General features: G+C 37.5%; 3 protein-coding genes across 6 annotated transcripts; all 3 read right to left on the bottom strand.

The window, feature by feature from the left end:
* Positions 1-3463: 3463 nt before the first annotated feature.
* On the bottom strand, positions 3464-12850 carry LOC116025282 (LEAF RUST 10 DISEASE-RESISTANCE LOCUS RECEPTOR-LIKE PROTEIN KINASE-like 1.1). Of its 2 annotated transcripts, none has more exons than XM_031266464.1 (5): positions 12191-12850; positions 5158-5208; positions 4817-5059; positions 3890-4734; positions 3464-3709 (listed from the first exon to the last, which is right to left on the bottom strand). In XM_031266464.1, exons 1-5 carry the CDS (start codon positions 12840-12842, stop codon positions 3611-3613), a joined length of 1890 nt encoding a protein of 629 aa, XP_031122324.1. In that variant the 5' UTR covers positions 12843-12850; the 3' UTR covers positions 3464-3610. The 2 variants fall into 2 exon arrangements, with proteins under 2 accessions (XP_031122324.1, XP_031122325.1); XM_031266465.1 differs by having other exon boundaries at positions 4817-5053.
* Positions 12851-13654: 804 nt separating this feature from the next.
* On the bottom strand, positions 13655-16561 carry LOC116025285 (LEAF RUST 10 DISEASE-RESISTANCE LOCUS RECEPTOR-LIKE PROTEIN KINASE-like 2.4). Of its 2 annotated transcripts, XM_031266468.1 has the most exons (4): positions 15538-16561; positions 14994-15044; positions 14502-14891; positions 13655-14264 (listed from the first exon to the last, which is right to left on the bottom strand). In XM_031266468.1, exons 1-4 carry the CDS (start codon positions 16244-16246, stop codon positions 13777-13779), a joined length of 1638 nt encoding a protein of 545 aa, XP_031122328.1. In that variant the 5' UTR covers positions 16247-16561; the 3' UTR covers positions 13655-13776. The 2 variants fall into 2 exon arrangements, with proteins under 2 accessions (XP_031122328.1, XP_031122327.1); XM_031266467.1 differs by having other exon boundaries at positions 13655-14891.
* Positions 16562-16677: 116 nt separating this feature from the next.
* LOC116025279 (LEAF RUST 10 DISEASE-RESISTANCE LOCUS RECEPTOR-LIKE PROTEIN KINASE-like 1.2) lies at positions 16678-22575 on the bottom strand. Of its 2 annotated transcripts, none has more exons than XM_031266458.1 (4): positions 21614-22575; positions 18480-18521; positions 18025-18285; positions 16678-17909 (listed from the first exon to the last, which is right to left on the bottom strand). In XM_031266458.1, exons 1-4 carry the CDS (start codon positions 22389-22391, stop codon positions 16924-16926), a joined length of 2067 nt encoding a protein of 688 aa, XP_031122318.1. In that variant the 5' UTR covers positions 22392-22575; the 3' UTR covers positions 16678-16923. The 2 variants fall into 2 exon arrangements, with proteins under 2 accessions (XP_031122318.1, XP_031122317.1); XM_031266457.1 differs by having other exon boundaries at positions 16692-17909; positions 18480-18527.
* Positions 22576-24536: the final 1961 nt, after the last annotated feature.

Raw genomic sequence — 24536 nt, 5'->3', positions numbered from 1 at the left:
TATAAATTTTTTCATAAACTCTGCAGTAGTTTAGTAAAAATCGTGTACTATTTATATCTTAGTTGTTAGGAACCCTCATGTTGAGATTTTGATAATACCAAATAATAGGAGTTTAGACCCCTCATTTCCTCTCAAATATTGTCTCTAGTATAGAATGAACATATGGACGAGTTATTGTATTATTGTAGGACTCGTGCTCTCCAGTTCGATGTAATTAGATTCTTGAATGTCCAAATGTCTAAGGACAAGAAATGGAAACTGAAGATAGAAGACTTAAAGAAGACCTGGAGGCCGAAGACATGAAGCAAGACTAAGAGGTATGAAGAGGCCGAATCATGGAAGGGCCCACCTCTTGATGATTATCAAGACCGAATGATAAAGAAATATCATTCGAGGAGTTGTTGAACAAATGATAAAGTAAATCATTTGTTATTGAGCATTAAGGCACGAATCATTCATGACTCATGTGGACAAGTCAGAAAACATTCTTAGTGCGATAGACATTTCGAAACCTTAAAAATTGTGGGTGATCACCTTGGACAAATAAGTCCTAGGAACATATCCCAAAGTCAAACATTCATTAAAAGTCATGTCCTTTTGTGTAAGACTAAAAGACAAATTGTCTGCAAAAATTAAGGTCCAAACGACTATAAAGTACTGAGACCCACATAGGTTCAATACTCAGCGATTATTACACACTGGACAAAAGGCGTTTTAAATTTGTCTTCCCTCCAACGGGACAATACCCTCTTCTTGTTCAGATGGTAGTGCTGGTCTTTTGTGAAAAATCATACAAGCTATCAAGTTAAAAGTTCAAGCGATCTAGAAAATGAGAGAAAAGCGTTAAAGTTCTATCTAGCTTTAAAAAGAAATCTTGTGCTGCTTCACTGCCCACTCAAGCTCATTCAATCCAAGACTTCAAGTTGGAGGAAAGAAGAAACAAATCTTTACCAACCAACTCTGCTTGGAGAAAAGTAGAAAGAAGCGAAGTAGACTTGCAAAGTTGAAAAACCTGAAGAAGTGTGTTGTCCGGTTTTGTAATCAAGGAAGCATACTTGGAGGATTATTGTACTAAAAGGGAATATTAGTACAACCCTTCACAAATTGTGAAGAAGATTGAAGTAGTCTTCGTTAATAGTCGAACCACTATAAAAATATCATTTTCTATTATTTTTATTTACGCACTTTTTTCAATATCGTACTGCATCTCTCGACCAAGCCAAATCATTTTTAAGTTATACACAATTTTTGCAAAGTTAATATAAAATTTTGAAACATATTATTTCCTCTACAAACTTACTCTGACCAAGTTTTATTCTCTAGATAAAAAAAACTTGCGTTGAAAATTTCAAAAACCCCAGTGAGTCTATTCACCCCCCTCATCCCAACCCCCTCTAGACTCACTTAGCTACCCACCAGGACCAACATTAGGAAATGACGAAATTCCTATTATATACCCATCACTGTTCGGATTACACGAAGTCTATGGAATGGGAGGGAATCAACTTACCCCTAAATGGAGAATGTCTGACCTTGTTTGATCAGTGATTAGGGACGAGGCAATTAACATCCCAAGCTTTCTCAAGGATTGCTATTATGATGTTAAGGTAAGAGTTATTCTTTTACCTTTGAATATTTGATTTGCTCTTTTATTGTCTAGGTGATGCCAAGGCCTAAGAGGTTTTCAGTTTCCTTTCTCCTCTTTCTCTCTTCTTTCGGTCTTCTTCCGTCTTCTTCATTTCATCCGGCGGGCGCCGCCTCCACTTGTTCGGCAGAGGCGAGGTAGCAGACCTCGCTATATCCCCTTCACCTTCATCACCTGCCGTCTCCCTTCGCCATCGACCCTCTTTCCCCACCGCCGTCCACCATTTCTCATCCTCCCACTACCACCGTAGCCTTCTTTCTTTCCCCTCCTCTTGCACTATCTTAGGCACAACTCAAATAATCCATCTAATAAGAAATCTTTTCGCCTTCCACCGCATCTCTGACCATTTCCATAGCCAAGCTTGCACACTTTGAACATTTCAAGGTGTTAGTAAGTGGCGTATTGGAAAGAGATATTTTGGCTTTTCTTGACATTGAAAAGGGAGCTTTGTTGGGAGTGGTGTATTATGGATTTGGATTTTGTGTACATATCTTTTGTTTTGTCTACTGTTTGCATTTTGTTTCCTTCTGCATTTATTTGCAGTGTTTTTATCTCGTTTCTTTGACGCGCTTTTCCCTCTCGTTCTATTGACGAGGTTTGTATGGAAAACAAAAAAGATAAAAATGGTAATGGCTTATGTGAATCTCATCCTGGGCGAAGTAGATCACAATGAAAAAATGCCTATGATATGCAGTTCAGTTCGGTTGATAGGTTGCCCACTGATGAATTGGTCAAAGACACAAGATTGGGTGTGTATCTTCAACTGAGAATATTGTCAATGGACGTCAGTATGAAGACGAAGACTCAGGTGGTGTGCAAGACTTTCCTTTTTGGCTTGCCTACATTTGGCCTGATCATCAAACACTTGATAGAAGCCTTAAGTTCTTTTAAGTATCACAATTTCCAATTTGTAACACAGTCTGCAGATCAATTTTTTATTAGCCTAGTTAGAAAACTTGTTTCTATGTCATATTGTATAGAATGACTTTTCATTCCATTGAACCTTGTTGTAAACATTTCTAATGATTATTAATGCAGTTTTACCTTTCAAAAAAAAAGGAATACTAAATGGCATATAGTTCCATGGACAATGGTTCGCACATTTGTGTGGACCATAAATAAAAAGTACATTATTTATGTTATTGTGTACATAAAGTATGTCATTTGTATATTACATTCATAGTTCACATAGCGGTGTGGACCATGATCCACACAATAATAATTTGTTGTCTAATCATATGTTATATCTTATATATTGAATATGATACTCTTAAAAGTTACAAATTTACAAGGACCTTACTTCAATTTCTTTAGCTATTCATCCTGCCAAAATGAACTACCAGACTAATAGGAAAGATGCAGTCGTTATACCGTGGACCGTGGTCACTAATATTACAAGTCATCTCAAAAGATAGTGCCTTACATTTGTTTTTATATTATTGAATGAAAATATAGTTATATCGAAATTTAACTGTAGTTGTGTTGAAATGTAACTGCAGTGTATATGAACTGACACTGAATAACAGTTTCACATTTGTGTTTTTTGTATTATCGAATGAAACTGTAGTTATATCAAAATGTAACTACAGTTGTGTTGAAATGTAACTACAGTTGTGTTGAAATGTAACTGCTGTTGTGTTGATGCGCGGTCCACGATATAATTTGCCGGAAAGATGGAAGTGTTTTAGTACCTCTTTTGAGAATGGAAGCGTTACATAAAAAGGAAACATGGCCTAATATTGACCAAGACCACTTTGTCAGTGCAACAAAGACAATAGTTGCTCCGAAAACTGAAATTAAACATAATACAAAGTCTGGTTTTACTCCCTGAGAATAGAAATGGTAATTTCATTTATAGGTTAGGAATCACTAGGTACAATAATCACAAGTTTGATAAGAAAATGAAATAAAATACTATATTACAAATCCCATATTGTCAAAAGGCAATTGCCAGTTCCAGTAACTTCAAGAACTGCTCTTAGTAGCTGCAACATGCTTCAAAATCACACCATCTGCGAGTGAAGGACCACCCCATGTCCACCGCATTGCTTTTCCTCGCACCTCCTATATCATAAGATTACAAACACCAAAAAGAAACAAATTAATGGCCTAAAATATCACATGATTTTACAAGCATTTCATAAAAAGCACAGCTCTATTAGTTCATTTACTAGCTAGATGTAGCAGATCAGAGCTACTAACCCATTAAATATTTACTGATTTTGGATAAGTTGGAGATCTTACCTCTTCTTTAGACACATTAGTTTCCTCAATATTCACCCTTTCGTCATCGTTGCTCAACTCATTGCCTTGAATCTCCTTCAATGACTCAAATACATGTTCCATTGTCAGCCTCATATCCTTGTCAGGTTGCAAGCATTGAAAAGCTAGCTCTGCTACTGATGTGGTCATTCTATTGATTTCAGTATCATTCTCATATCCCAGAGAGGAATCAATGAGTTCATCAAATGCTCCTGTTACAATCTTGCTCATTGCTAGTTTTGCCAAATGGATTTCATCTGTATGCCTACGCATGTCCAGAGCAGGCATTGATGATACGAGTTCGATAAGAACAACCCCAAAGCTGTAAACATCACTCTTATAAGTTAGCTGATAACACTCGTGATAATCTGGATCAACGTATCCAGGTGTTCCTTGAGGTGTAGTGCTGGCATGAGTGACATTAGCAGGGAAGAGTCTCGAGAGCCCAAAATCTGCAACTTTAACACAGAAATTATTGTCAAGAAGTATGTTACTAGTCTTCACATCGCGGTGTATAATGTCTGAAGCATGGAGATAAACCAATGCTGCAGCAGTTTCCACTGCAATCTTCATGCGGATTGGCCATGTGAGCAGTCGATCTGCTGCTCTTTTTCCATGCAGGTGATCTGCAATTGTTCCATTTGGAATGTATTCATACACAAAGAGGAGCTCACGGCTATGCCTAGTCGAGCACCCATATAGTGTAACAAGATTTTGGTGCTTCAACCGGGTGAGAATTGAGATTTCATTTGCAAACTGCTCCATTCTCTTGCAGTTGCGCTCATGAAGGCGCTTCACAGCAACTTCTCTTCCATCCCCAAGTATCCCTAATTTGCATTGCATTATTCCAAGAATTAGCCTAGAAATTAAAGTAGTGAATGAGATATTGAATATCTGTTATTGTGTTACCATAGTAAACAGTGCCAAAAGCTCCATCTCCAAGTTCTTTAGAAGGATCAAAATTGCTTGTGGCTTCTTCAAGCTCAGAGTAGGAGAAGATTAGAATCCCAAAGAGCCTGCTGCGGCCCCTCTCAAGGTCTGAGGTGGGATCCGAAGATGTATTTCTCGAATAGCCGCCTTTCCTTCCTTCCTTGCGTTGCCAGACAAGAAAGATAGCCATACTTACAACGATCAGTGCTAAAGTGCCTGAAACTGAAGAGAGGAGGTCTCATTTCCTCTGAAATGTAGAAAAAAGCAGGATAATGCTGCTGGTAGATGTGGTAACCTTAGACATATATGGAAAGACATACCTATGATTAGAATTGGCTTGCGCTTGCTCGTATTTCCTGTGGGGGTGTTCCCTGTGGTTACAGTAAAGAGTAAATAAGCAAATATATATAATGTTAAAAGATAAATTCCCTTAGCTTTTATCACAGTGTAAAAGGAAACAAATTTTTGATTAATGTTTAGAAAAGTGAAACAAAATTATATGCTGCCATCCATGTTTTTCATCTTGTTGTAATAATAATTATAATAATATATTATTATTAATATAAACCAAGTGGATGTAATGCCTGAAAACATGGTAGTATGGAGCGGATAATTATATCCCCTAAAACATGGAATGTTTTATGGGATGTGGGGTAGGAAAAAGCACAAAACATGGATTAGTGGTTGTTGATTATGACATAATGTTTTGTCATCTTTGTTTGCTATGTTTATATATGTTGTAGTAATGCGGTAGGAATTGTAATGGAGTGAAGAAATAAAAGCAAAGCAAAATTCATAAAAGTTTCCTAGCTATATTTCTTCGTCCTTTCCCCTCTTTCTCTCAATTAAATACATAGATATATTTGATTAAATATATCTAACATTTGGTATCAGAGCCTATCAACCTTCCAACCCTGAGATATTTTTTCTAGTGAAATATGGCCAATAATTTCAATATTGTATGGTCGGGTCCTAAATTAGATGGGAAACTCGATTACAATTATTGACAAATTATGATGACCACACATTTGAAAGCTCAAAATCTTTGGAGCTATGTTGATCCCGGTCTACCAGAAGGAGCTGATGCAGCTGCTGTACGGCGAGATCAATTGGCGTTGGGACAAATTCATCAAGGTGTCCATTACTCCATTTTTGGGCAGCTAGCTCGTGCTAAAACAGCAAAACAAGCTTGGGACATCTTGAAGGTGTCAAACAAAGGAGTTGACCGGTCACAGAAGTCTAAGCTGCAAACGTTGAGAAGGTTGTATGATCGTTGTGAGATGGCCTCTACAGAAACCGTAGATATGTATTTCTCTCGTCTTATTGATCTTGTAAATAAGATGAGGTTATACGGAGACACAATTGAGGATGGTGCAGTGGTTGAAAAAGTTCTACGAACGATGCCGATGAAATATGACCATGTGGTGGCTTCAATAACAGAGTCACACGATACCGATGACTTGTCAATTGCCGAGTTAAAAGGTATGATCGAAAGTCATATTGAAAGGATTGCGTCAAAATCGGAACCACTAGCAGAAGAAGCTTTGAAGAGCCAAGTCACCTTTAATATGACTAGCTCTAATCAAAGAGGTGAAGGAGTTGGTAGAGGTCGTGGAAGAGGTAGAGGAGGTTTTAGAGGAAGAGGACGTGGTAACTCAAATCAAGGAAGGGGACGAGGTAACTTCAATCAAGGAAGAGGTGGAGGTAATAATACCAAGCAAGGTAAATTTCCATTTAATTACTACAATTGCGGCAAATATGGACACAAAATTGCAGATTGCTGGTATAAAGAGGATGGTCATGAAAATCAAGCAAATGTTGCTGAAAAATCTGGTGAGAGTTCTACTGAATCTGAAACCTTATTTTTGGTCAGTAACAGTTTGTCTGCAGATGAAAACATATGGTTCTTGGATACTGGATGTAGTAACCATATGTGTGGAAAGAAAGAATTGTTTTCAGAGTTGGATGAATCAATACGATCTGAGGTGACATTTGGAAATAAGTCAAAAGTGCCAATTTTGGGAAAAGGTAAAATCTCTATTCAATTGAAGGATGGTACTCACAATTTTATATCCGATGTTTTCTATGTTCCTGCATTACACCAAAATTTGTTGAGTATGGGACAGTTGTCAGAAAAGGGATATAAAATAAATATCACTGGAGGGTGTTGTACCATTGTTGATGCCAAGGGAGTTTTGATTGCAAAGGTAAATATGTCTCAAAATCGACTATTTCCTTTAAAAATCAACCATGCACTTCTTACTTGCTTTAATTCTGAGATCCGTGATGATAATTGGTTGTGGCATATGCGGTTTGGGCATTTTCATTTCACCGGATTAAATTATTTAGCAAGAAAGAAACTTGTTTCAGATTTGTCGATTATTAATGTTCCTGACAAAATTTGTGAAAGTTGTTTGATTGGGAAGAAGCATAGAGAAACTTTTCCTGTACTCAGCATAGACAAAGCAGTTGGAGATTGTTCACTCAGATCTGTGTTCAGTGGAAGTTCCTTCAAATGGAGGTTGTAAGTACTTTATTACCTTCATTGATGATTTCAGTAGAAAAGTATGGGTTTATTTTCTGAAACAGAAGTCAGATGCATGTGATGTTTTTCAACAATTTAAGGTTTTTGTTGAAAAACAAAGTGGTTATAAGATTAAAATTTTGAGAACTGATAGAGGTACAGAATATACTGCATGTGATGAATTTTTAAAGAAAAATGGTATTCAGCATCAAATGACAGCTAGGTACACTCCACAACAAAACGGAGTGGCTGAGAGGAAGAATAGGTCTATCATGGACATGGTAAGATGCATGATGAAATCTAAAAATCTGCCTAAACCTTTTTGGGCAGAAGCTGTTGCTTGTGCTGTTCATGTGTTGAATAGGTGTCCAACTAAAAGTGTTCGTGATAAGACACCTGAGGAAGCTTGGAGTGGGAGTAAACCATCTATCAGACATCTCAAGGTTTTTGGATGTTTGGCATATGCACATGTGCCAGATCAGTTGAGAAAGAAGTTGGATGACAAAGGTGAGAAGTGTATTTTTATTGGTTATAGTGACACTTCAAAGGCTTATAAATTGTATAATCCTGAAACTCAAAAGGTTGTTATAAGTCGTGATGTCACTTTTGATGAATATGGTGCATGGGATTGGTCAACTAAAGAAGAAAGGTCAATTGTTCCCATTATTCCTGATAATGAGCACTTGGTTTCAGACAATGCTCAGTCTTCTTNATGCCGATGAAATATGACCATGTGGTGGCTTCAATAACAGAGTCACACGATACCGATGACTTGTCAATTGCCGAGTTAAAAGGTATGATCGAAAGTCATATTGAAAGGATTGCGTCAAAATCGGAACCACTAGCAGAAGAAGCTTTGAAGAGCCAAGTCACCTTTAATATGACTAGCTCTAATCAAAGAGGTGAAGGAGTTGGTAGAGGTCGTGGAAGAGGTAGAGGAGGTTTTAGAGGAAGAGGACGTGGTAACTCAAATCAAGGAAGGGGACGAGGTAACTTCAATCAAGGAAGAGGTGGAGGTAATAATACCAAGCAAGGTAAATTTCCATTTAATTACTACAATTGCGGCAAATATGGACACAAAATTGCAGATTGCTGGTATAAAGAGGATGGTCATGAAAATCAAGCAAATGTTGCTGAAAAATCTGGTGAGAGTTCTACTGAATCTGAAACCTTATTTTTGGTCAGTAACAGTTTGTCTGCAGATGAAAACATATGGTTCTTGGATACTGGATGTAGTAACCATATGTGTGGAAAGAAAGAATTGTTTTCAGAGTTGGATGAATCAATACGATCTGAGGTGACATTTGGAAATAAGTCAAAAGTGCCAATTTTGGGAAAAGGTAAAATCTCTATTCAATTGAAGGATGGTACTCACAATTTTATATCCGATGTTTTCTATGTTCCTGCATTACACCAAAATTTGTTGAGTATGGGACAGTTGTCAGAAAAGGGATATAAAATAAATATCACTGGAGGGTGTTGTACCATTGTTGATGCCAAGGGAGTTTTGATTGCAAAGGTAAATATGTCTCAAAATCGACTATTTCCTTTAAAAATCAACCATGCACTTCTTACTTGCTTTAATTCTGAGATCCGTGATGATAATTGGTTGTGGCATATGCGGTTTGGGCATTTTCATTTCACCGGATTAAATTATTTAGCAAGAAAGAAACTTGTTTCAGATTTGTCGATTATTAATGTTCCTGACAAAATTTGTGAAAGTTGTTTGATTGGGAAGAAGCATAGAGAAACTTTTCCTGTACTCAGCATAGACAAAGCAGTTGGAGATTGTTCACTCAGATCTGTGTTCAGTGGAAGTTCCTTCAAATGGAGGTTGTAAGTACTTTATTACCTTCATTGATGATTTCAGTAGAAAAGTATGGGTTTATTTTCTGAAACAGAAGTCAGATGCATGTGATGTTTTTCAACAATTTAAGGTTTTTGTTGAAAAACAAAGTGGTTATAAGATTAAAATTTTGAGAACTGATAGAGGTACAGAATATACTGCATGTGATGAATTTTTAAAGAAAAATGGTATTCAGCATCAAATGACAGCTAGGTACACTCCACAACAAAACGGAGTGGCTGAGAGGAAGAATAGGTCTATCATGGACATGGTAAGATGCATGATGAAATCTAAAAATCTGCCTAAACCTTTTTGGGCAGAAGCTGTTGCTTGTGCTGTTCATGTGTTGAATAGGTGTCCAACTAAAAGTGTTCGTGATAAGACACCTGAGGAAGCTTGGAGTGGGAGTAAACCATCTATCAGACATCTCAAGGTTTTTGGATGTTTGGCATATGCACATGTGCCAGATCAGTTGAGAAAGAAGTTGGATGACAAAGGTGAGAAGTGTATTTTTATTGGTTATAGTGACACTTCAAAGGCTTATAAATTGTATAATCCTGAAACTCAAAAGGTTGTTATAAGTCGTGATGTCACTTTTGATGAATATGGTGCATGGGATTGGTCAACTAAAGAAGAAAGGTCAATTGTTCCCATTATTCCTGATAATGAGCACTTGGTTTCAGACATTGTTCCCATTATTCCTGATAATGAGCACTTGGTTTCAGACAATGCTCAGTTTATTCCTGATAATGAGCACTTGGTTTCAGACAATGCTCAGTCTTCTCCTGATAATGAGCACTTGGTTTCAGACAATGCTCAGTCTTCTTTACAGCCAGAGTCATCAGTTCGGAGATCTCAACGCGAGCGTCACTTACCAGCTTGTTTGGAAGATTATGTTTTGGGTAATGATAATGACTTGACTGATGAAGAGATTGTTCAGTTTGCTCTCTTTGCAGATTGTGACCCTATATCATTTGAGGAGGCTGCTACAGAAACTCATTGGCTTAAAGCAATGGATGAGGAGATTTGTGCCATTGAGAATGGTACTTGGGAGTTAACAGATTTACCTCCCGAAAAGAAGCCAATTGGAGTAAAGTGGGTTTATAAAACCAAATACAAGTCAAATGGTGAGGTTGATCGTTTTAAGGCACGGTTGGTAGCAAAGGGTTACAAACAAAAACCAGGTATTGATTATTTTGAGGTTTTTGCTCCAGTAAGTAGACTTGATACTGTGCGAATGCTTATTTCTCTTGCTGCTCAAAATGATTGGAAATTGTTTCAAATGGATGTCAAGTCTGCTTTTCTGAATGGTTTTCTTGAAGAGGAAATATATGTTGAGCAACCTGCAGGGTATGTGAAGAAAGGGGAAGAAAATAAGGTTTACAAGTTGAGAAAAGCTTTGTATGGTTTAAAACAGGCACCCAGAGCATGGTATGGTTGCATTGATTCTTATTTTGTTGAGAATGGTTTTATGAGATGTCCTTATGAGCATACCCTATATGTCAAATACACAGATTCTGGAAATATTGTTATAATCTGTCTGTATGTTGATGATTTGATTTTTACTGGAAACAATTTGAAACTAATCTCAGAATTCAGGGAGGCACTCATTAAGAAATTTGAAATGACTGATATGGGCTTTATGTGTTACTTTCTTGGTCTTGAAGTTGTTCAGATGAATGGTGGAATCTTTATTTCACAGAAGAAATATGCTGCTGATATTTTGAGAAAGATCAAAATGGAAAACTCCAAACCAGTTTCAACTCCAGTAGCTGAAAAGTTGAAGATGTCCAAAGATGAGTGTGGTAAGAATGTGAATGTTACAGCCTATAAAAGTCTAATTGGGAGTTTGAGGTATTTGGTAGCTACAAGGCCAGATATTTCTTTTGGAGTTGGAATACTCAGTAGATTCATGGAGGAACCAAAAGAATCACATTGGGTTGCAGCAAAGCGAATTCTGAGATATGTCAAAGGTACGAGTAATGATGAAATTTTTTACTCTACTAATGATGCTGTGAAACTTGTTGGATATACAGACAGTGATTGGGCTGGAGATGTTGAGACAAGAAAAAGCACGTCGGGATATGCCTTCTATCTTGGTTCTGCTATATTTTCCTGGTTTTCAAAGAAGCAGCAGATTGTAGCACTTTCAACCGCAGAAGCAGAATACATTGCAGCAGCAAACTGTGCTACTCAAGCAATTTGGCTCAGAAGAATTTTGGAGTTTTTGCAACAAAAGCAGGAGGCACCTACAACAATTTTTTGTGACAACAAGTCTGTCATTTCGTTGTCAAAAAATCCTGTTTTTCATGGTCGCAGCAAACACATTGATATCAAATATCACAAAATCAGAGAGTTGGTTGCTGCAAAACAAATCAACATTGAGTACTGTGCAAGTGAATGTCAAGTTGCTGATATTTTTACAAAGCCATTGAAGACAGAGACATTTCTCCAACTGAAGAAGGAAATTGGGATGACGAATATATCCAACTTGGTTTAAGGGGGGCAATGTTGTAATAATAATTATAATAATATATTATTATTAATATAAACCAAGTGGATGTAATGCCTGAAAACATGGTAGTATGGAGCGGATAATTATATCCCCTAAAACATGGAATGTTTTATGGGATGTGGGGTAGGAAAAAGCACAAAACATGGATTAGTGGTTGTTGATTATGACATAATGTTTTGTCATCTTTGTTTGCTATGTTTATATATGTTGTAGTAATGCGGTAGGAATTGTAATGGAGTGAAGAAATAAAAGCAAAGCAAAATTCATAAAAGTTTCCTAGCTATATTCCTTCATCCTTTCCCCTCTTTCTCTCAATTAAATACATAGATATATTTGATTAAATATATCTAACACATCTCCTATCAACAGTTAGCAGGTAGCCATAGCCATTGCAGTTAATCAAAAGCATCTTCTATGTGAATATTATTACCTAAGTGGTTACCTTATCACAAGGAGAAGAGTGGTTACCTTGTGCACAGTGAAAATTGTTCTTGCTGTCTTCTGTGCATTGCCCTCCTCCTTTGTAACAGTGATGGCATGTTTTTGAGACTTGCATGTGCAATCCAAATTCAGCAGTTAAGCGATTATTTGTTTGTCGAATAATAAATGGAGATGGATACAGGGTACAGTTAACAGCATCACATTTGAGATTATTCTCTGGCAACTGACGTTTGTAGTACAAACTAATTCCATCACTACAATTATACCTCTCATAATTGCCTATATCATCAGCTTCACTGTCATTGCATTTCAATAAGGTGTTCAATATGCTTGCATCCAAATTGAGGAATGTGAAAGAAGGAGAATTCTGAAAATGGATGGTGTAGTTTAAATTTGAGTAATTATGGCTCACAAAGTGTTTCTGAAGCTTCGAGTTTCCAAGGCTGATCATATAGTCAGCCTCGAAAGGAAATACACGCAGAAGCTGATACCAATCTCCTCCCGTTCCCAACTGGACATTTGGGGGTGTAGTATCACAATTAACTGCCACTAAACCACAATGAGGCTGGGTGTGTTTAGCAAAAGGGAACCCCACAAAACCCAAATCTCCACAGGAGAATTCCTTGGTACAATTAGATAGGAGCTTAGCCTCTCCATGAACAAAGTAAAAGGCGGTCATTAAGGGAATGAGAAAGGAGAAGAAACAAGCAGGATTAAAGGGCAGAGCCATAGCAATAGCAGCTTTCTTCCTCTCTCAGACAACTAACGGAAGAATAGAAATTATAGAAAAGGATAACAGCAGAAAGACTCGACTTGAACGACGACCTTGACTTCAGGTCAACTATGTTCCCCCTATTTCCACGCGAAGTAACCAGAGAGCCAAAAGAGAAGACTGACACAAAACTATGAAGCCTCTGCATATGGAAATCAATGAATTCCATATCTCTTTCATAGGGCCCATGCAAGTAGAAAACTAACCCAAAAAACACCCCAGCGACTTTTGACTAATCAATGGATGTTAGAGATGCTTTAAGGTGACAAGTGAACAAGTTAGTAACCATAACCAATGCCTCTACTTCTTTCATAGCTTACTAAATTAAAGCTTTAAAAACAATATTGAAGTATGTTTTTAGTTAGTGGAGCCCAATGCAAAGTTGTAAGTCCAATCCACGAGAGCATTTGGAACACCAAAGATGACACGTCCATTTTACTGGCCGCTCCCGCTAGAAGTCAAACTGGTAACTTTAAGTTAACAATCTGACCAACTTAATTAGGGTACGATTGTCCCCATTATTTTTTTAAACATTTGTAACTTTTCATAATTACCATTTTCTGTGGAAGAAAAACTAAAATTGACATGATTTATAGATGCATAGAATAAAATATCCTGGTATAGACAATAGAGTTTACACTCCACATGTTATGCACGGTATATTGACTAAATTTATACATTACAATATATTATTTTATTTGCAAGGAATGCTATTTTACTTTGCATATTATTCTATATCGATTACACTTCCTTTCAAACCATTCTTTGTAAGGCTAAAATACATCAATGAAACTAGGTTGCAATATTGAAACATGAAAAGCATGCATCCAAGAATCAACCACTATGTAATAAACACAGAGGATGAGTGTTGCTCCTCTAATCTCGTGGGAGAATAGAGGTAAGGTTTTGGAGGGATTTGTAAATATTCTAGTTTACCTTCTAACATTTCCACTACTCTTGAAATTGATGGTCTTGTGGATGGATCAGTTTGTATGCACCACAAACTAGCTATTAACATCTTTCTTGCACACTCATTCTCTTCTTCATTCATTACTCCAATCAATCCAAGCTCATCATCTAACACAAACCTTGTGTAAATCCAATGTGGAAAGTATATTTTACTATTGCAACTAACTCCAATATCCACATTCTTTCTTCCTCCAACCATCTCGAGAACCATCATTCCATAACTGTAGACATCTGACTTGTGAGAAACTCCTCCAATATTTTTGCAAACAACTTCTGGAGCAATGTATCCAATGGTTCCCCGTGCACCAAGAACTGACACAATGCTCTCCTTTCTTGTGCATAACTTTGCAAGACCAAAATCTGAAATTTTGGGAGAAAAGTCTTCATCTAGAAGAATATTATGGGGCTTTATATCCAAGTGTAAAATTCGAGTGTTGCAACCACTATGCAAGTACTCTAACCCTCGAGCTATACCTATTGAAATTTTATATAACATGCTCCATTCCAATTGACGACCCGTCAGAGATTTATTGTCATAAATAAACTTTTCAAGGGATCCATTAGGCATGAACTCATAGACAAGAGCTCTTTTATTACCTTCGATGCAAAATCCAACAAGAGTGACGATATTGATGTGAGAAGTCCGACTAATACTTGCCACCTCATTGATGAATTCTTCTCCACTGGCTTTTAATTCCTTCAAAACCTTAACTGCCACAAAATTTCCATTGCGCAACTTTCCTTTATAAACAGAACCAAAGCCTCCTTGTCCAAGTTCATTCTTGAAGGAGTTTGTAATTTTCTTTACTTCTGAATAACTGAATCTTTTCAAAGCGAAGGGACCATGGATCTTTAAAAACTCTTCTACATCTTGCTTTTTCAGCTTAATTTTAGTCATCAGATCCACGCAAGAACGAAGTGATAATTTCTTGGTATAAATGTAGAATAGTAGGGTAGACATGAATGTGAGGATCAGTGTTCCACCACCTAAAATTGAGTGTAGGAATTAGGAAAATAGTGCTGGTTGGTAGTTCGTGGTTATTTTAGTTGTACATGAAGGATACATAATCAAATGACAACAAAGCTTACCCGCTGCTAGAATTAGTTTCAGATTTCTCTTTCCTGTGGTGCTCAAGTTACCTAAGCCAAATATAAGATTATTCTTGTGTAATTCTCTCAATTTTAAAAGTAAAATTTTACTATTAGTATAATAGTACAATAATAATACAGAATAACATTGGGTCTCACCGGAAAAGACATTGGAATCATCGAAAAAGACATTGGAAGAACAAAAAAGTGTCCAATAAATAATTGTCTGAGATATTAAAGAGCAAAAACGAAAAAAACTTACCTATGATTGGAATTGGCTTACCTGTGGTAATGTTAAAGATAAATTCCCTTTTATCATAGTGTAGAAGAAAACAAATTAAAATTTTGATTAATGTCTAGAAAAGTGAAACAAGATTATATGCAGCCTGCAGCCTGCCATGTTTTTAATCCCCTATCAACAGTTAGCAGGTAGCCATAGCCATTGCAGTTAATCAAAAACATCTTCTATGTGAATATTATTAGCTAATATACTCCGTAATAATCAACACTGCAAAGTTTTAAGGGTGAGGAGAAGAGTGGTTACCTTGTGCACAGCGAAAATCGTTGTTGCTGTCTTCTGTGCATTGCCCTCCTCCTTGGTAACACTCCTGGCAAGTTTTTGAGACTTCCATGCGCAATACAAATTGAGCAGTTAAGCCATCATTTGTTTGTTGAATAATAATTGGAGTTGGATACATGGTACAGTTGACAGCATCACATTTGGGATTCTCTGGCAAGTGACGTTTATAGTACAAACTAAATCCATCACTACAGTTATACCTTTCATAATTGCCTATATCATCAGCTTCACTGTCATTGCATTTAAAATAGGTGTTCAATGTGCTTGCATCCCAATTGAGGAATGTGACAGAAGGAGAATTGTGAAAGTGGATGGTGTAATTTAAATTTGAGTAATTACGGCTCTCAAAGGGTCTCTGAAGCTTTGAGTCTTCAAGGTCGATCGTATAGGTATTGTCAACTCCGCGAGGCTTCATTACACTCAGAAGCGGATACCAATCTCCTCCTGTTCCCAACTGGACAATTGGGGGTGTTGTATCACACTTAACTGCCACTAAACCACAATGAGGCTCTGTGTGTTTAACAAAAGGGAAGCCCACAAAACCGATAGCTCCACAGGAGAATTCCTTGGTACAATTAGATAGGAACCTAGCCTCTCCATGAACAAAGTAAAAGGTGGCCATTAAGGGAAGAAGAAAGGAGAAGAAACAAGCAGGATTAAAGAGCAAAGCCATAGCAGCTGCTTTTTCCTTCTTTCAGATAACTTACGGAAGAAGAAGAGAAATTATAGAAGAGGTAAACAGCACAAAGACTTGAAGGACGACCTCGACTTCAGGTCAAGTATGTTCCCCCTATTTCCACGCCAGGATGTAACCAGCGATGAAACCAAAAGAGAAGACTGACACAAAAGTCTGAAGCCTCTGCAAATGGAAATCAATCAAAGAATTGCATCTCTCTTTCATTGGGCCCATGCAAGAATTGAAGAAAACCAACCCCAAAAACACCCCCAGAGACTTCTGATCTGCACCAATCAATGGATGATAGCTAGATTATGTGCTTTAAGCTGATAATTAACAACCACAACCAATGTCCTAATATCAACCTATATCACCTGATCACTGCAACAAATTAAACACTTTTATATAATACACAAAGACAGCTTAAATTAGAGCAAAGATCAGTAAGAATATATATGAACTCTTTGCAATTACTTCTGTTTCTATGGGAATAAGATATGACTTTCCCTAATGTACGTTTTCCCTGTCAGGCTGTACCTTTAGAACCTGTATAAGGGAATGACTACACTTAAACCAAATGAACCACAAACTACCTTATGCGGTCCATAATTTACAAACAATTGAGTGGGAGTTTAAACAAAAATCAAAACTCGATTAAAGAAGCAAAGTAAGAATCACCCACTGTTGCTGGTTGAAGTAGAACTACTAACCCACTTATCGGTCACAGAAATCGGGGAAACTGCCAATCTAATCCCCTTCAACAATATGGCATCTTCTGTTTCAGGTGAAGGAGGGACTTGTACACTTCCTGATACATTATTATTATTATTATTACTATTCTTGCTCGTCTCTCGTTCCACGTTGCTGTTTACCCCACTACCTTGAATCTCCTTCAATGTTTCCAGGACTTCATCCATTGTAGGCCTCATATCCTTCTCGTGTTGCAAGCATCGAAAAGCTAGCTCTGCCACACAAGTAGTCATCCTCATAATTTCGGCATCTGTCTCAAACCCTAGACACGGATCGATCAGCTCATCAAATGCACGTCGGACTATCCTGTTCATGGCTAAGTTTGACAAGTTGATTTCATGTCTATGTCTAGTTATATCCACAGCGGGCATCGATGAAATGAGCTCAATAAGAACAACACCGAAACTGTAAACATCGCTCTTATCGGTGAGCTGGTAGAACTCGTGGTACTCGGGGTCAACATATCCAGGCGTTCCTTGGGGTGCAGTGGAGACGTGTGTGGCATTACTGGGGCATTGTCTTGAAAGCCCGAAATCTGCAACTTTCACACAAAAGTTTTCGTCGAGGAGAATGTTAGTAGTCTTCACATCCCGGTGTATTATGCCAGAAGCATGGAGGTAAGCCAGGGCACTAGCTGCTTCCACTGCAATGTTCATGCGGATAGGCCACGTGAGTGATCCATCTATCGCTCTTTCTCCGTGGAGGTGATCAGCAACTGTTCCATTAGGGATGTATTCATAAACGAGGAGCAGTTTATGACTGTGCCTTGATGTGTAACCATAAAGCGTTACAAGACTACGGTGTCTTAGGGAGGCGAGAATCTCAATTTCATTTCTAAATTGCTCCATTCTCTTGTTGTTATGCTCATATAGGCGCTTCACAGCAACTTCCCTTCCATCCCGAAGTTTCCCTGGTTATTAACGTACAAGAATTAGCTTTCAAAACCATGTTAGTTGCATAAGAATTTGTAAGAGTGATGGCGCGCTAATTGGAATAACAGCCATATTTCGTTCGAGATGTCTTACCATAATAAACAGTTCCAAACCCCCCATCTCCAAGTTCTTTGGAAGAATCAAAATTGTTTGTTGCTTCTTCAAGTTCAGAGTAAGAGAAGATAGGAACCCCAAGGTAGTTACTCTCTTGCTCAAGGTCTCGTTTCAATGAGAGATTAGAAGATGTTCTACGAGAAAAGAATTGTGAAGAACCCCAACCTCCCTTCTTGAGACGGAAAAGAACAAAAACCACCACCAGAGTCGAAGCGAGGATCAATATAATTGCTCCAAAAACTGGATTAAAACAAAAACATAATCAAGTGTCTGGTTTGCTAAAAATCAAGAAAAAGAGTGGCAGATATTTTGACCAATGAATCGACAATGCACAAACTTCAACATCATGAGAGAACCCTAAAAGCATGCAATTGAAAATTTCTTTTAAAAAAAAAAAGAAAAACGAAAAACATCAAGATAGATGACAGATATACCTGCTATTAAAATCAGCTTCTTTTTACTTTTTGGAGTTCCATCTGCAACTAAAGTCAACCAAGAAGGGTTAGTTAACTAAAATGTCCACAAGGAGCAAAGAGAACAAATATCATCAACAACATATATTTAAACTAAGTAGGAACATACAGGGAAAATATAAATGTGTGTGCAATGCCTTTTGAGCAATGAAAATTAGTATTGTTATCAATTAGGCATCACTCTCCACTATAATAAACTCTGAAAAGTCTTCAAACACCTCCCAGCTTAGGTGAAACTCAGCGCTTAACTCATCGATCAAGTAACTAGCTTTGTGCGATTTCTTGAATGGCTAGTGACTAAACTATAATTGCATCTGACCAGGGTAAAGAGACGGTGCAAACAAAAATTTAAGGGGACTTAGGAAGTGATAAATTTCTATAAAGTGTCACAAATGTTCTTCTGCATGTAACTGGCCTACAAATTCACCGTAAATATGCTTAGCATCACATCACTTTCCTCCAACTCAATTGTTGGATGCCAAGTAGGATTACAATCTAACATGCACAACCAACAATTCAGTTGCAAAACATCAGGAAAAGAAAAATTCACAGGTCCTAGGTTTCAACATTGGAAATCCTTTGGGCAGCTGTAATGGAATTTTGTCTCCTTGAAGGCCCAAAGTGAAAAAATATCTACCTGATGTGACTGACAAGAAATGACAAACAAATGCATGAAGGACTGAAGGACTCAAAACATGTAATTGGATGGTATTTTACTCCTCTAGTGAATAAATATCTACCTGATGTTTCACCTCTCTCGTTGACTTAGACTTGGTCCACAGTTGCAGTATTCAACTTACATAAAAGTTTTTTAATTAAAGTCATAAGGGTTAAGTTCCCAAAAGACGTCAACGTAAATGAATAACCAATTTATTATTTAGCAAGCATGACTAGGCCTTTAGATAAAATCCATTTAAAATTAAACACCTAACAAGGGGAAAATTTAGGTGACATTGACTGAAAGCATCTCATTTTCACAATGACTTAAAGTCAGAAATTTTACATGGACGTTGGTGATTATCATTACATCACCTTGAGTTCTATATGGACATAAATCATTGTGTGGAAACCAGTTAATCAATGATGTTATACTGAAAAGACTGAAGTTGATAGTTAATAGGGGATGGGGATTATAATAAGATCACAAGCTCACCACTTAGCCCTAGCTTGAAAAAGCCATATGCAATTTAGAACTTTACGGCAACAACTTATTGGATTTCTCATCTCTGAACCTCTGATTGAAGGGATTTGAAAGCTTGTAGGAATAGTTTGATACCTTTTATCTCAATTGAGAGGAACATTTTATCTTGAAAAGTATCACCACATCATGGAATTTATATATGCAGAAACTATATACTTTAACATGTGAGTTACTCTACTACCTAGAAATGTGAAAAGACTGCTTCAAGTAAGAAACATTCAACGGACTTCTAAGGCTTGGTGTAGTATGGATGGCAATCATTAATGTAGCTCACCAGTCACCACACAACAAAATGTCCAGACTCCAGAAAATGGAAGTTCCATTTCAAATTCGGGTTTCACTTAAAAGACGGCCTATAGATGCACTGATGTGTTCCTGCTTTCCCTTGTGGTAAATCCAACAGAGCAGACTGTTCAGATCAGACTAGTTACAATGAAAGATTTTTCATTCTTGATCAAACTAAACACATAGGCCAAAGAGGTCGCGATGCACAGAGTTAGGGGGGTAGATGTCCGTTGGGGGTAAGTGATCCTTAGTAGGTACTACAGCTTGAACCTCACAAAAAACCTCAAAGATTTGCTTACTCCTGAAACTTTCTAGAAAGATACTCTTTTATCCATCAAAATGATAATATATGTAACTGTAAGGACCCTGCCTATGCAATCTTCACTACTAAGTTCACAGTTTCACCACCAAGAGGAATTGATAGCCTTCTCCTCTCACCACCAAGAGGAATTGATAGCCTTCTCCTCTCAGATGATATCAAAGATAACTGCAAAATGGTTAAGTGGGCACCTCTACAGTGAACAAAGAAACTAGTAGAAAAAGTTGTATACGAACTAGTCTTTTTGGATTGAATGCATAGTCAGGTTCAAGTAGGATTCATAATGATATCATATCTAAATCATTCCAACTATTGGAACCTTGGGAAATTTAGAAAAAATGACCTTGTTTGGATGCATTCATGCCTCTTAACAAGCTTCTATATAACAGAATACCCATAACATCTTTTCAGAAAAATGTCATAATTCAAGAAGCTGGCTCCACCGGTTTTGTTGTGGTCTAATGTCCTAAATGGAATAACTGGCATTCAGATCAACATAATTCATAATAAAATATCATTTCATGGAGGTTAATAGAGATCAATTTTCCCCAGGTTATCTAGCCGGGTAAATCCATACAGAGAGATAATGACATGAACTTGTTTAAACCAGAAGACTATTGCTTAACATTTTAATTTTAGAAGACTTTACTGTTAGGAAAGGAAAACTACAGTTAGAATTGACTTTGCATAAAGGATAACCAGTAATTATCGAATGGGTGAAAACAAAAGTAGAAAGTAAAATATTGTTGCTTTAAACAAAACTTGATTTCTTGATTGGCCATTTCAGAACCTAATTCTTTGGCTGCAATACAGTTCAGATTGTAATCACACAATTATCTTTTCTCCTGGTTTACTAGAGGTAAAAAAAAAAAAAAAAATTCTCAACCTTCAGTTAGACCTATATCATCACCAATCCAACCCCACCCCGCATGATATCTTCAAATTTCCTAATCACAACTCATGTGCATACTTTTTTTTTCTTTAATGGCTAGGAAAACCCACAGCGACTACCAAAAGGTGTGTACTTGTAAACCCTAGCAATAGGCCGCTGCAACCACACCCGAAGGTGTGCACCGGTTAAATCTTGGCAATAGGCTGCTCCGCTAGGAGCAGAACTTGTAACCTTATAGATACCAAGTCTACAATCGGACCATCTTGGCTGGGGTTACTCTAACTCATGTGCATACTTGAATTGAAATTTCATGTTTTGCTAAAATAGCAACTGCCTTTTTGAAACAAAATTCATATTGTGGGATGAACTCTGAGCAATAACAAATGCAAGGGGCTTACCGGGATCAGGTTTGCATCTCGCGGCATGGGGTCTGCCAGGGCAGAAACAAATGAAGTGGAGATTGGTGGCGTTAAACCCACACCGCCCTCCACTCTCTGCACATTCTTTGCAACTACTTACACTCCATCTCAACTCAAATCCCCTTTTCAATAACACATCATACTTCACCACACTGCTTCTATCACTTCTATCATCTTCCCTTATCTCCACTGGTGCCAACACATTCTCTTTGCACTCCTGCAACGCAGATTTCAAGAATCCACTATCTTCAAACAATACAAAACTCCAATCGTATCCCTTCCCTTCATTACAACCAACCCTGTACCTCCAAAGTTGCTCTACCAACAATTCACTGCAATTCCGCAATATATTGATTCTTGATTCAGTAACCAACCTCAACCCAATACTCCCATTTGTCACCGTTACATTTTTAATCTCAGGAAGACAACCAGCCTCCGGTCCTGAAACCGCAGCATTATAAACCCGAAAAGAATTGCTCTCATAGGAAATATTGTCCACTACATAATCATTTTCAGGTATGCGAAGAATCGGATAGCCCTGCCCATCACAACTAACATTGAACTCAGGGAAACCACAATAAGATTCTTGCTGGCCTTGAAGATAAAAGGGATACTTTAATTCTGGGCCATGGGCACATTTCTTCGGCTCACAGGCCTGATATTGCAGATCATCAGTAGCAGCAGCAGAAGATTTCCCCGCCAGAAGGACAAAACTGAATATACAAAGGTGCAGCGATACTATGTATTGTTGGTTCATTTGTGATCTTGAAGAGGTGATAAGCAAAGGGATTATAGGAGAAAGAATGAGAGGAAGAAAAAGAAGGGAGATGGAGATGGAGTATTGTTTGACGAGGTAAATGGTGGCTCCGCCAGAAAGCGCTGACTATCCATATCTCCGTCGTATCTTTAGGCTGCTGAGCGCATTCAAGAATCAAGAATCAAGTAGCCGAAATGGCCAAATGGGGTCCTATTATTTATTCACACTTTCATATTAATTAAAGTCGCATGAATTCACCAATCTCTGTGCTCCACGTACACGGCATAAAATATATCATCATTGCTCACGTTTGACTTACAATTATACCGATTAGGCGTGGTGAAATCAAAACCGTTAAAACATGTGGTTAGATTGTTTCTATACAGAGCATCCACACTAATTGATTTCTTGCACAATATTTAAGAAGCTAAGTAGAAAAAAGATGACTATTACCTTGCAGTCTAGTGACATCAAATTTCTTACCCATATGCATTGTAATTTATAATAGAGTCACCAATAATCGCCACCTTTCCTCCATTTTTTCTCTCCAGGGGCCTACAAAAAACTATTATCTTGTAGGAGTTCAAAATGCATTATCTATCCTCCATCTCATTTAGACCCCACAAAAAATTATTGGTATGGAACTATGGATGCTCTTAGTATCATATTCTTATTTGGCAAAAATATCCTATAAGATCAACTACATCAATGCATTTTTTGTGGTTTTTAGAATAGTACAGACGGAGGAGAGATAAGGTAAGAGAGAGAAAAAGAGGTATGCTCTACAAGGTTGGATTTTTTTGTGGGCCCCACCTGAAGAGAGAAAAAATAAGAAAGGAACGGAATTGTGCACATTTCTCGCACAAACGCCCAGTCAGGCGCTTTTTTAAGTGTCAGGTCTGTGAGATGAGTCAAGTGTTTTTATATTTTTTAAGTGTCATGTCTGTGAGATGAGTCAAGTGTTTTTATACGAATTAGTATTTGTTGATGTGGCATCTCAAATGAAGTTTTTTTGTTAATGTGGACATATTTGAATTACTTTTTTTTTTCCTTCATCATCATCCTCACTTTGAAGCAATTTTTGGACAAGAATTAGTATTTGTTGATGTGGCATCTCAAATGAAATTTTTTTGTTAATGTGGACATATTTGAATTACTTTTTTTTTTTCCTTCATCATCATCCTCACTTTGAAGCAATTTTTGGACAAATCATCTTTGAAGCAATTTTTGGACAAATCATGATTGTAGTAGAGTCTTCTGAGATGGCACTCAAACCAAGACCCAAACTCCACCACAAAAGTTAATTCATGAGTGAAGATTTGCCTTCAATTTAAGCACCACTCCACAATCTCTTGTGGAGCCGATGTGGGATCGTATCATTGTCCACCCCTTGAGAAGTCGACGTTCGCGACGGCTTACTCTAGATACTCACACTCCGGACTCTTCTCGGCTCTTTGGATGGTTTCACTCTAGACCTTATCAAACACCAGGTAGCTCTTTTCAAGATCGCCCCCTCCGCTAGGCCGACGGATGAGTGGACGACTTCACTCTAGATAGCTTTTACTCAGGGCTCTTCTCGGTTCCCTTTGAACCTTATCAAGCACCGGGTAGCCCTCTTCCAAGTAGCCCTTTCCCACCACACTCCGGCCTCTGAACGAGAGCACCAAATGATACAACGGTCAAGCCAGGACTCTAACTTCACCACAAAAACTAGCTCATAAGTGGAAGTTTGTCCTCAACTTAAGTACCACTCCACAATCTCTTGTGGAGCTGATGTGTGATCATATCATCCTCCCATTGCTATAGAGGATGAGGTTTGTCCTCGTTCATGGACGCGGAGAGAATGATTAGCGATTTTCTTTTTGGTAAAAGCCAAAAAAAATCATAATATAAAAAAATGCATTAGTAAAAAAAAAAATGACACTTCACCAAGTACCATGTTATTATTGGTAATTTCTTATTAAAAAAAAGTGGTATTACCATTTTTTTCTAAATTAGATGATTTTTTAAAATTAAAATGTGCAATTAAATTGTTTAAAATAATTGAATAGTTTATTTGGTCTTATCTCCAAAGTAATAATATCAAACTTGAAATTAAAATAGCTTAGCGTTCTTTTTCCAAAAAAAAAAAAAAAAAAAAAAAAA

This window comes from Ipomoea triloba, chromosome 7 (assembly GCF_003576645.1).
Source record: "Ipomoea triloba cultivar NCNSP0323 chromosome 7, ASM357664v1".
Lineage (NCBI taxonomy): Eukaryota > Viridiplantae > Streptophyta > Magnoliopsida > Solanales > Convolvulaceae > Ipomoea > Ipomoea triloba.
Note: the sequence above shows the minus strand (reverse complement) of the source record. Positions and strands in the feature narration are given on the sequence as shown.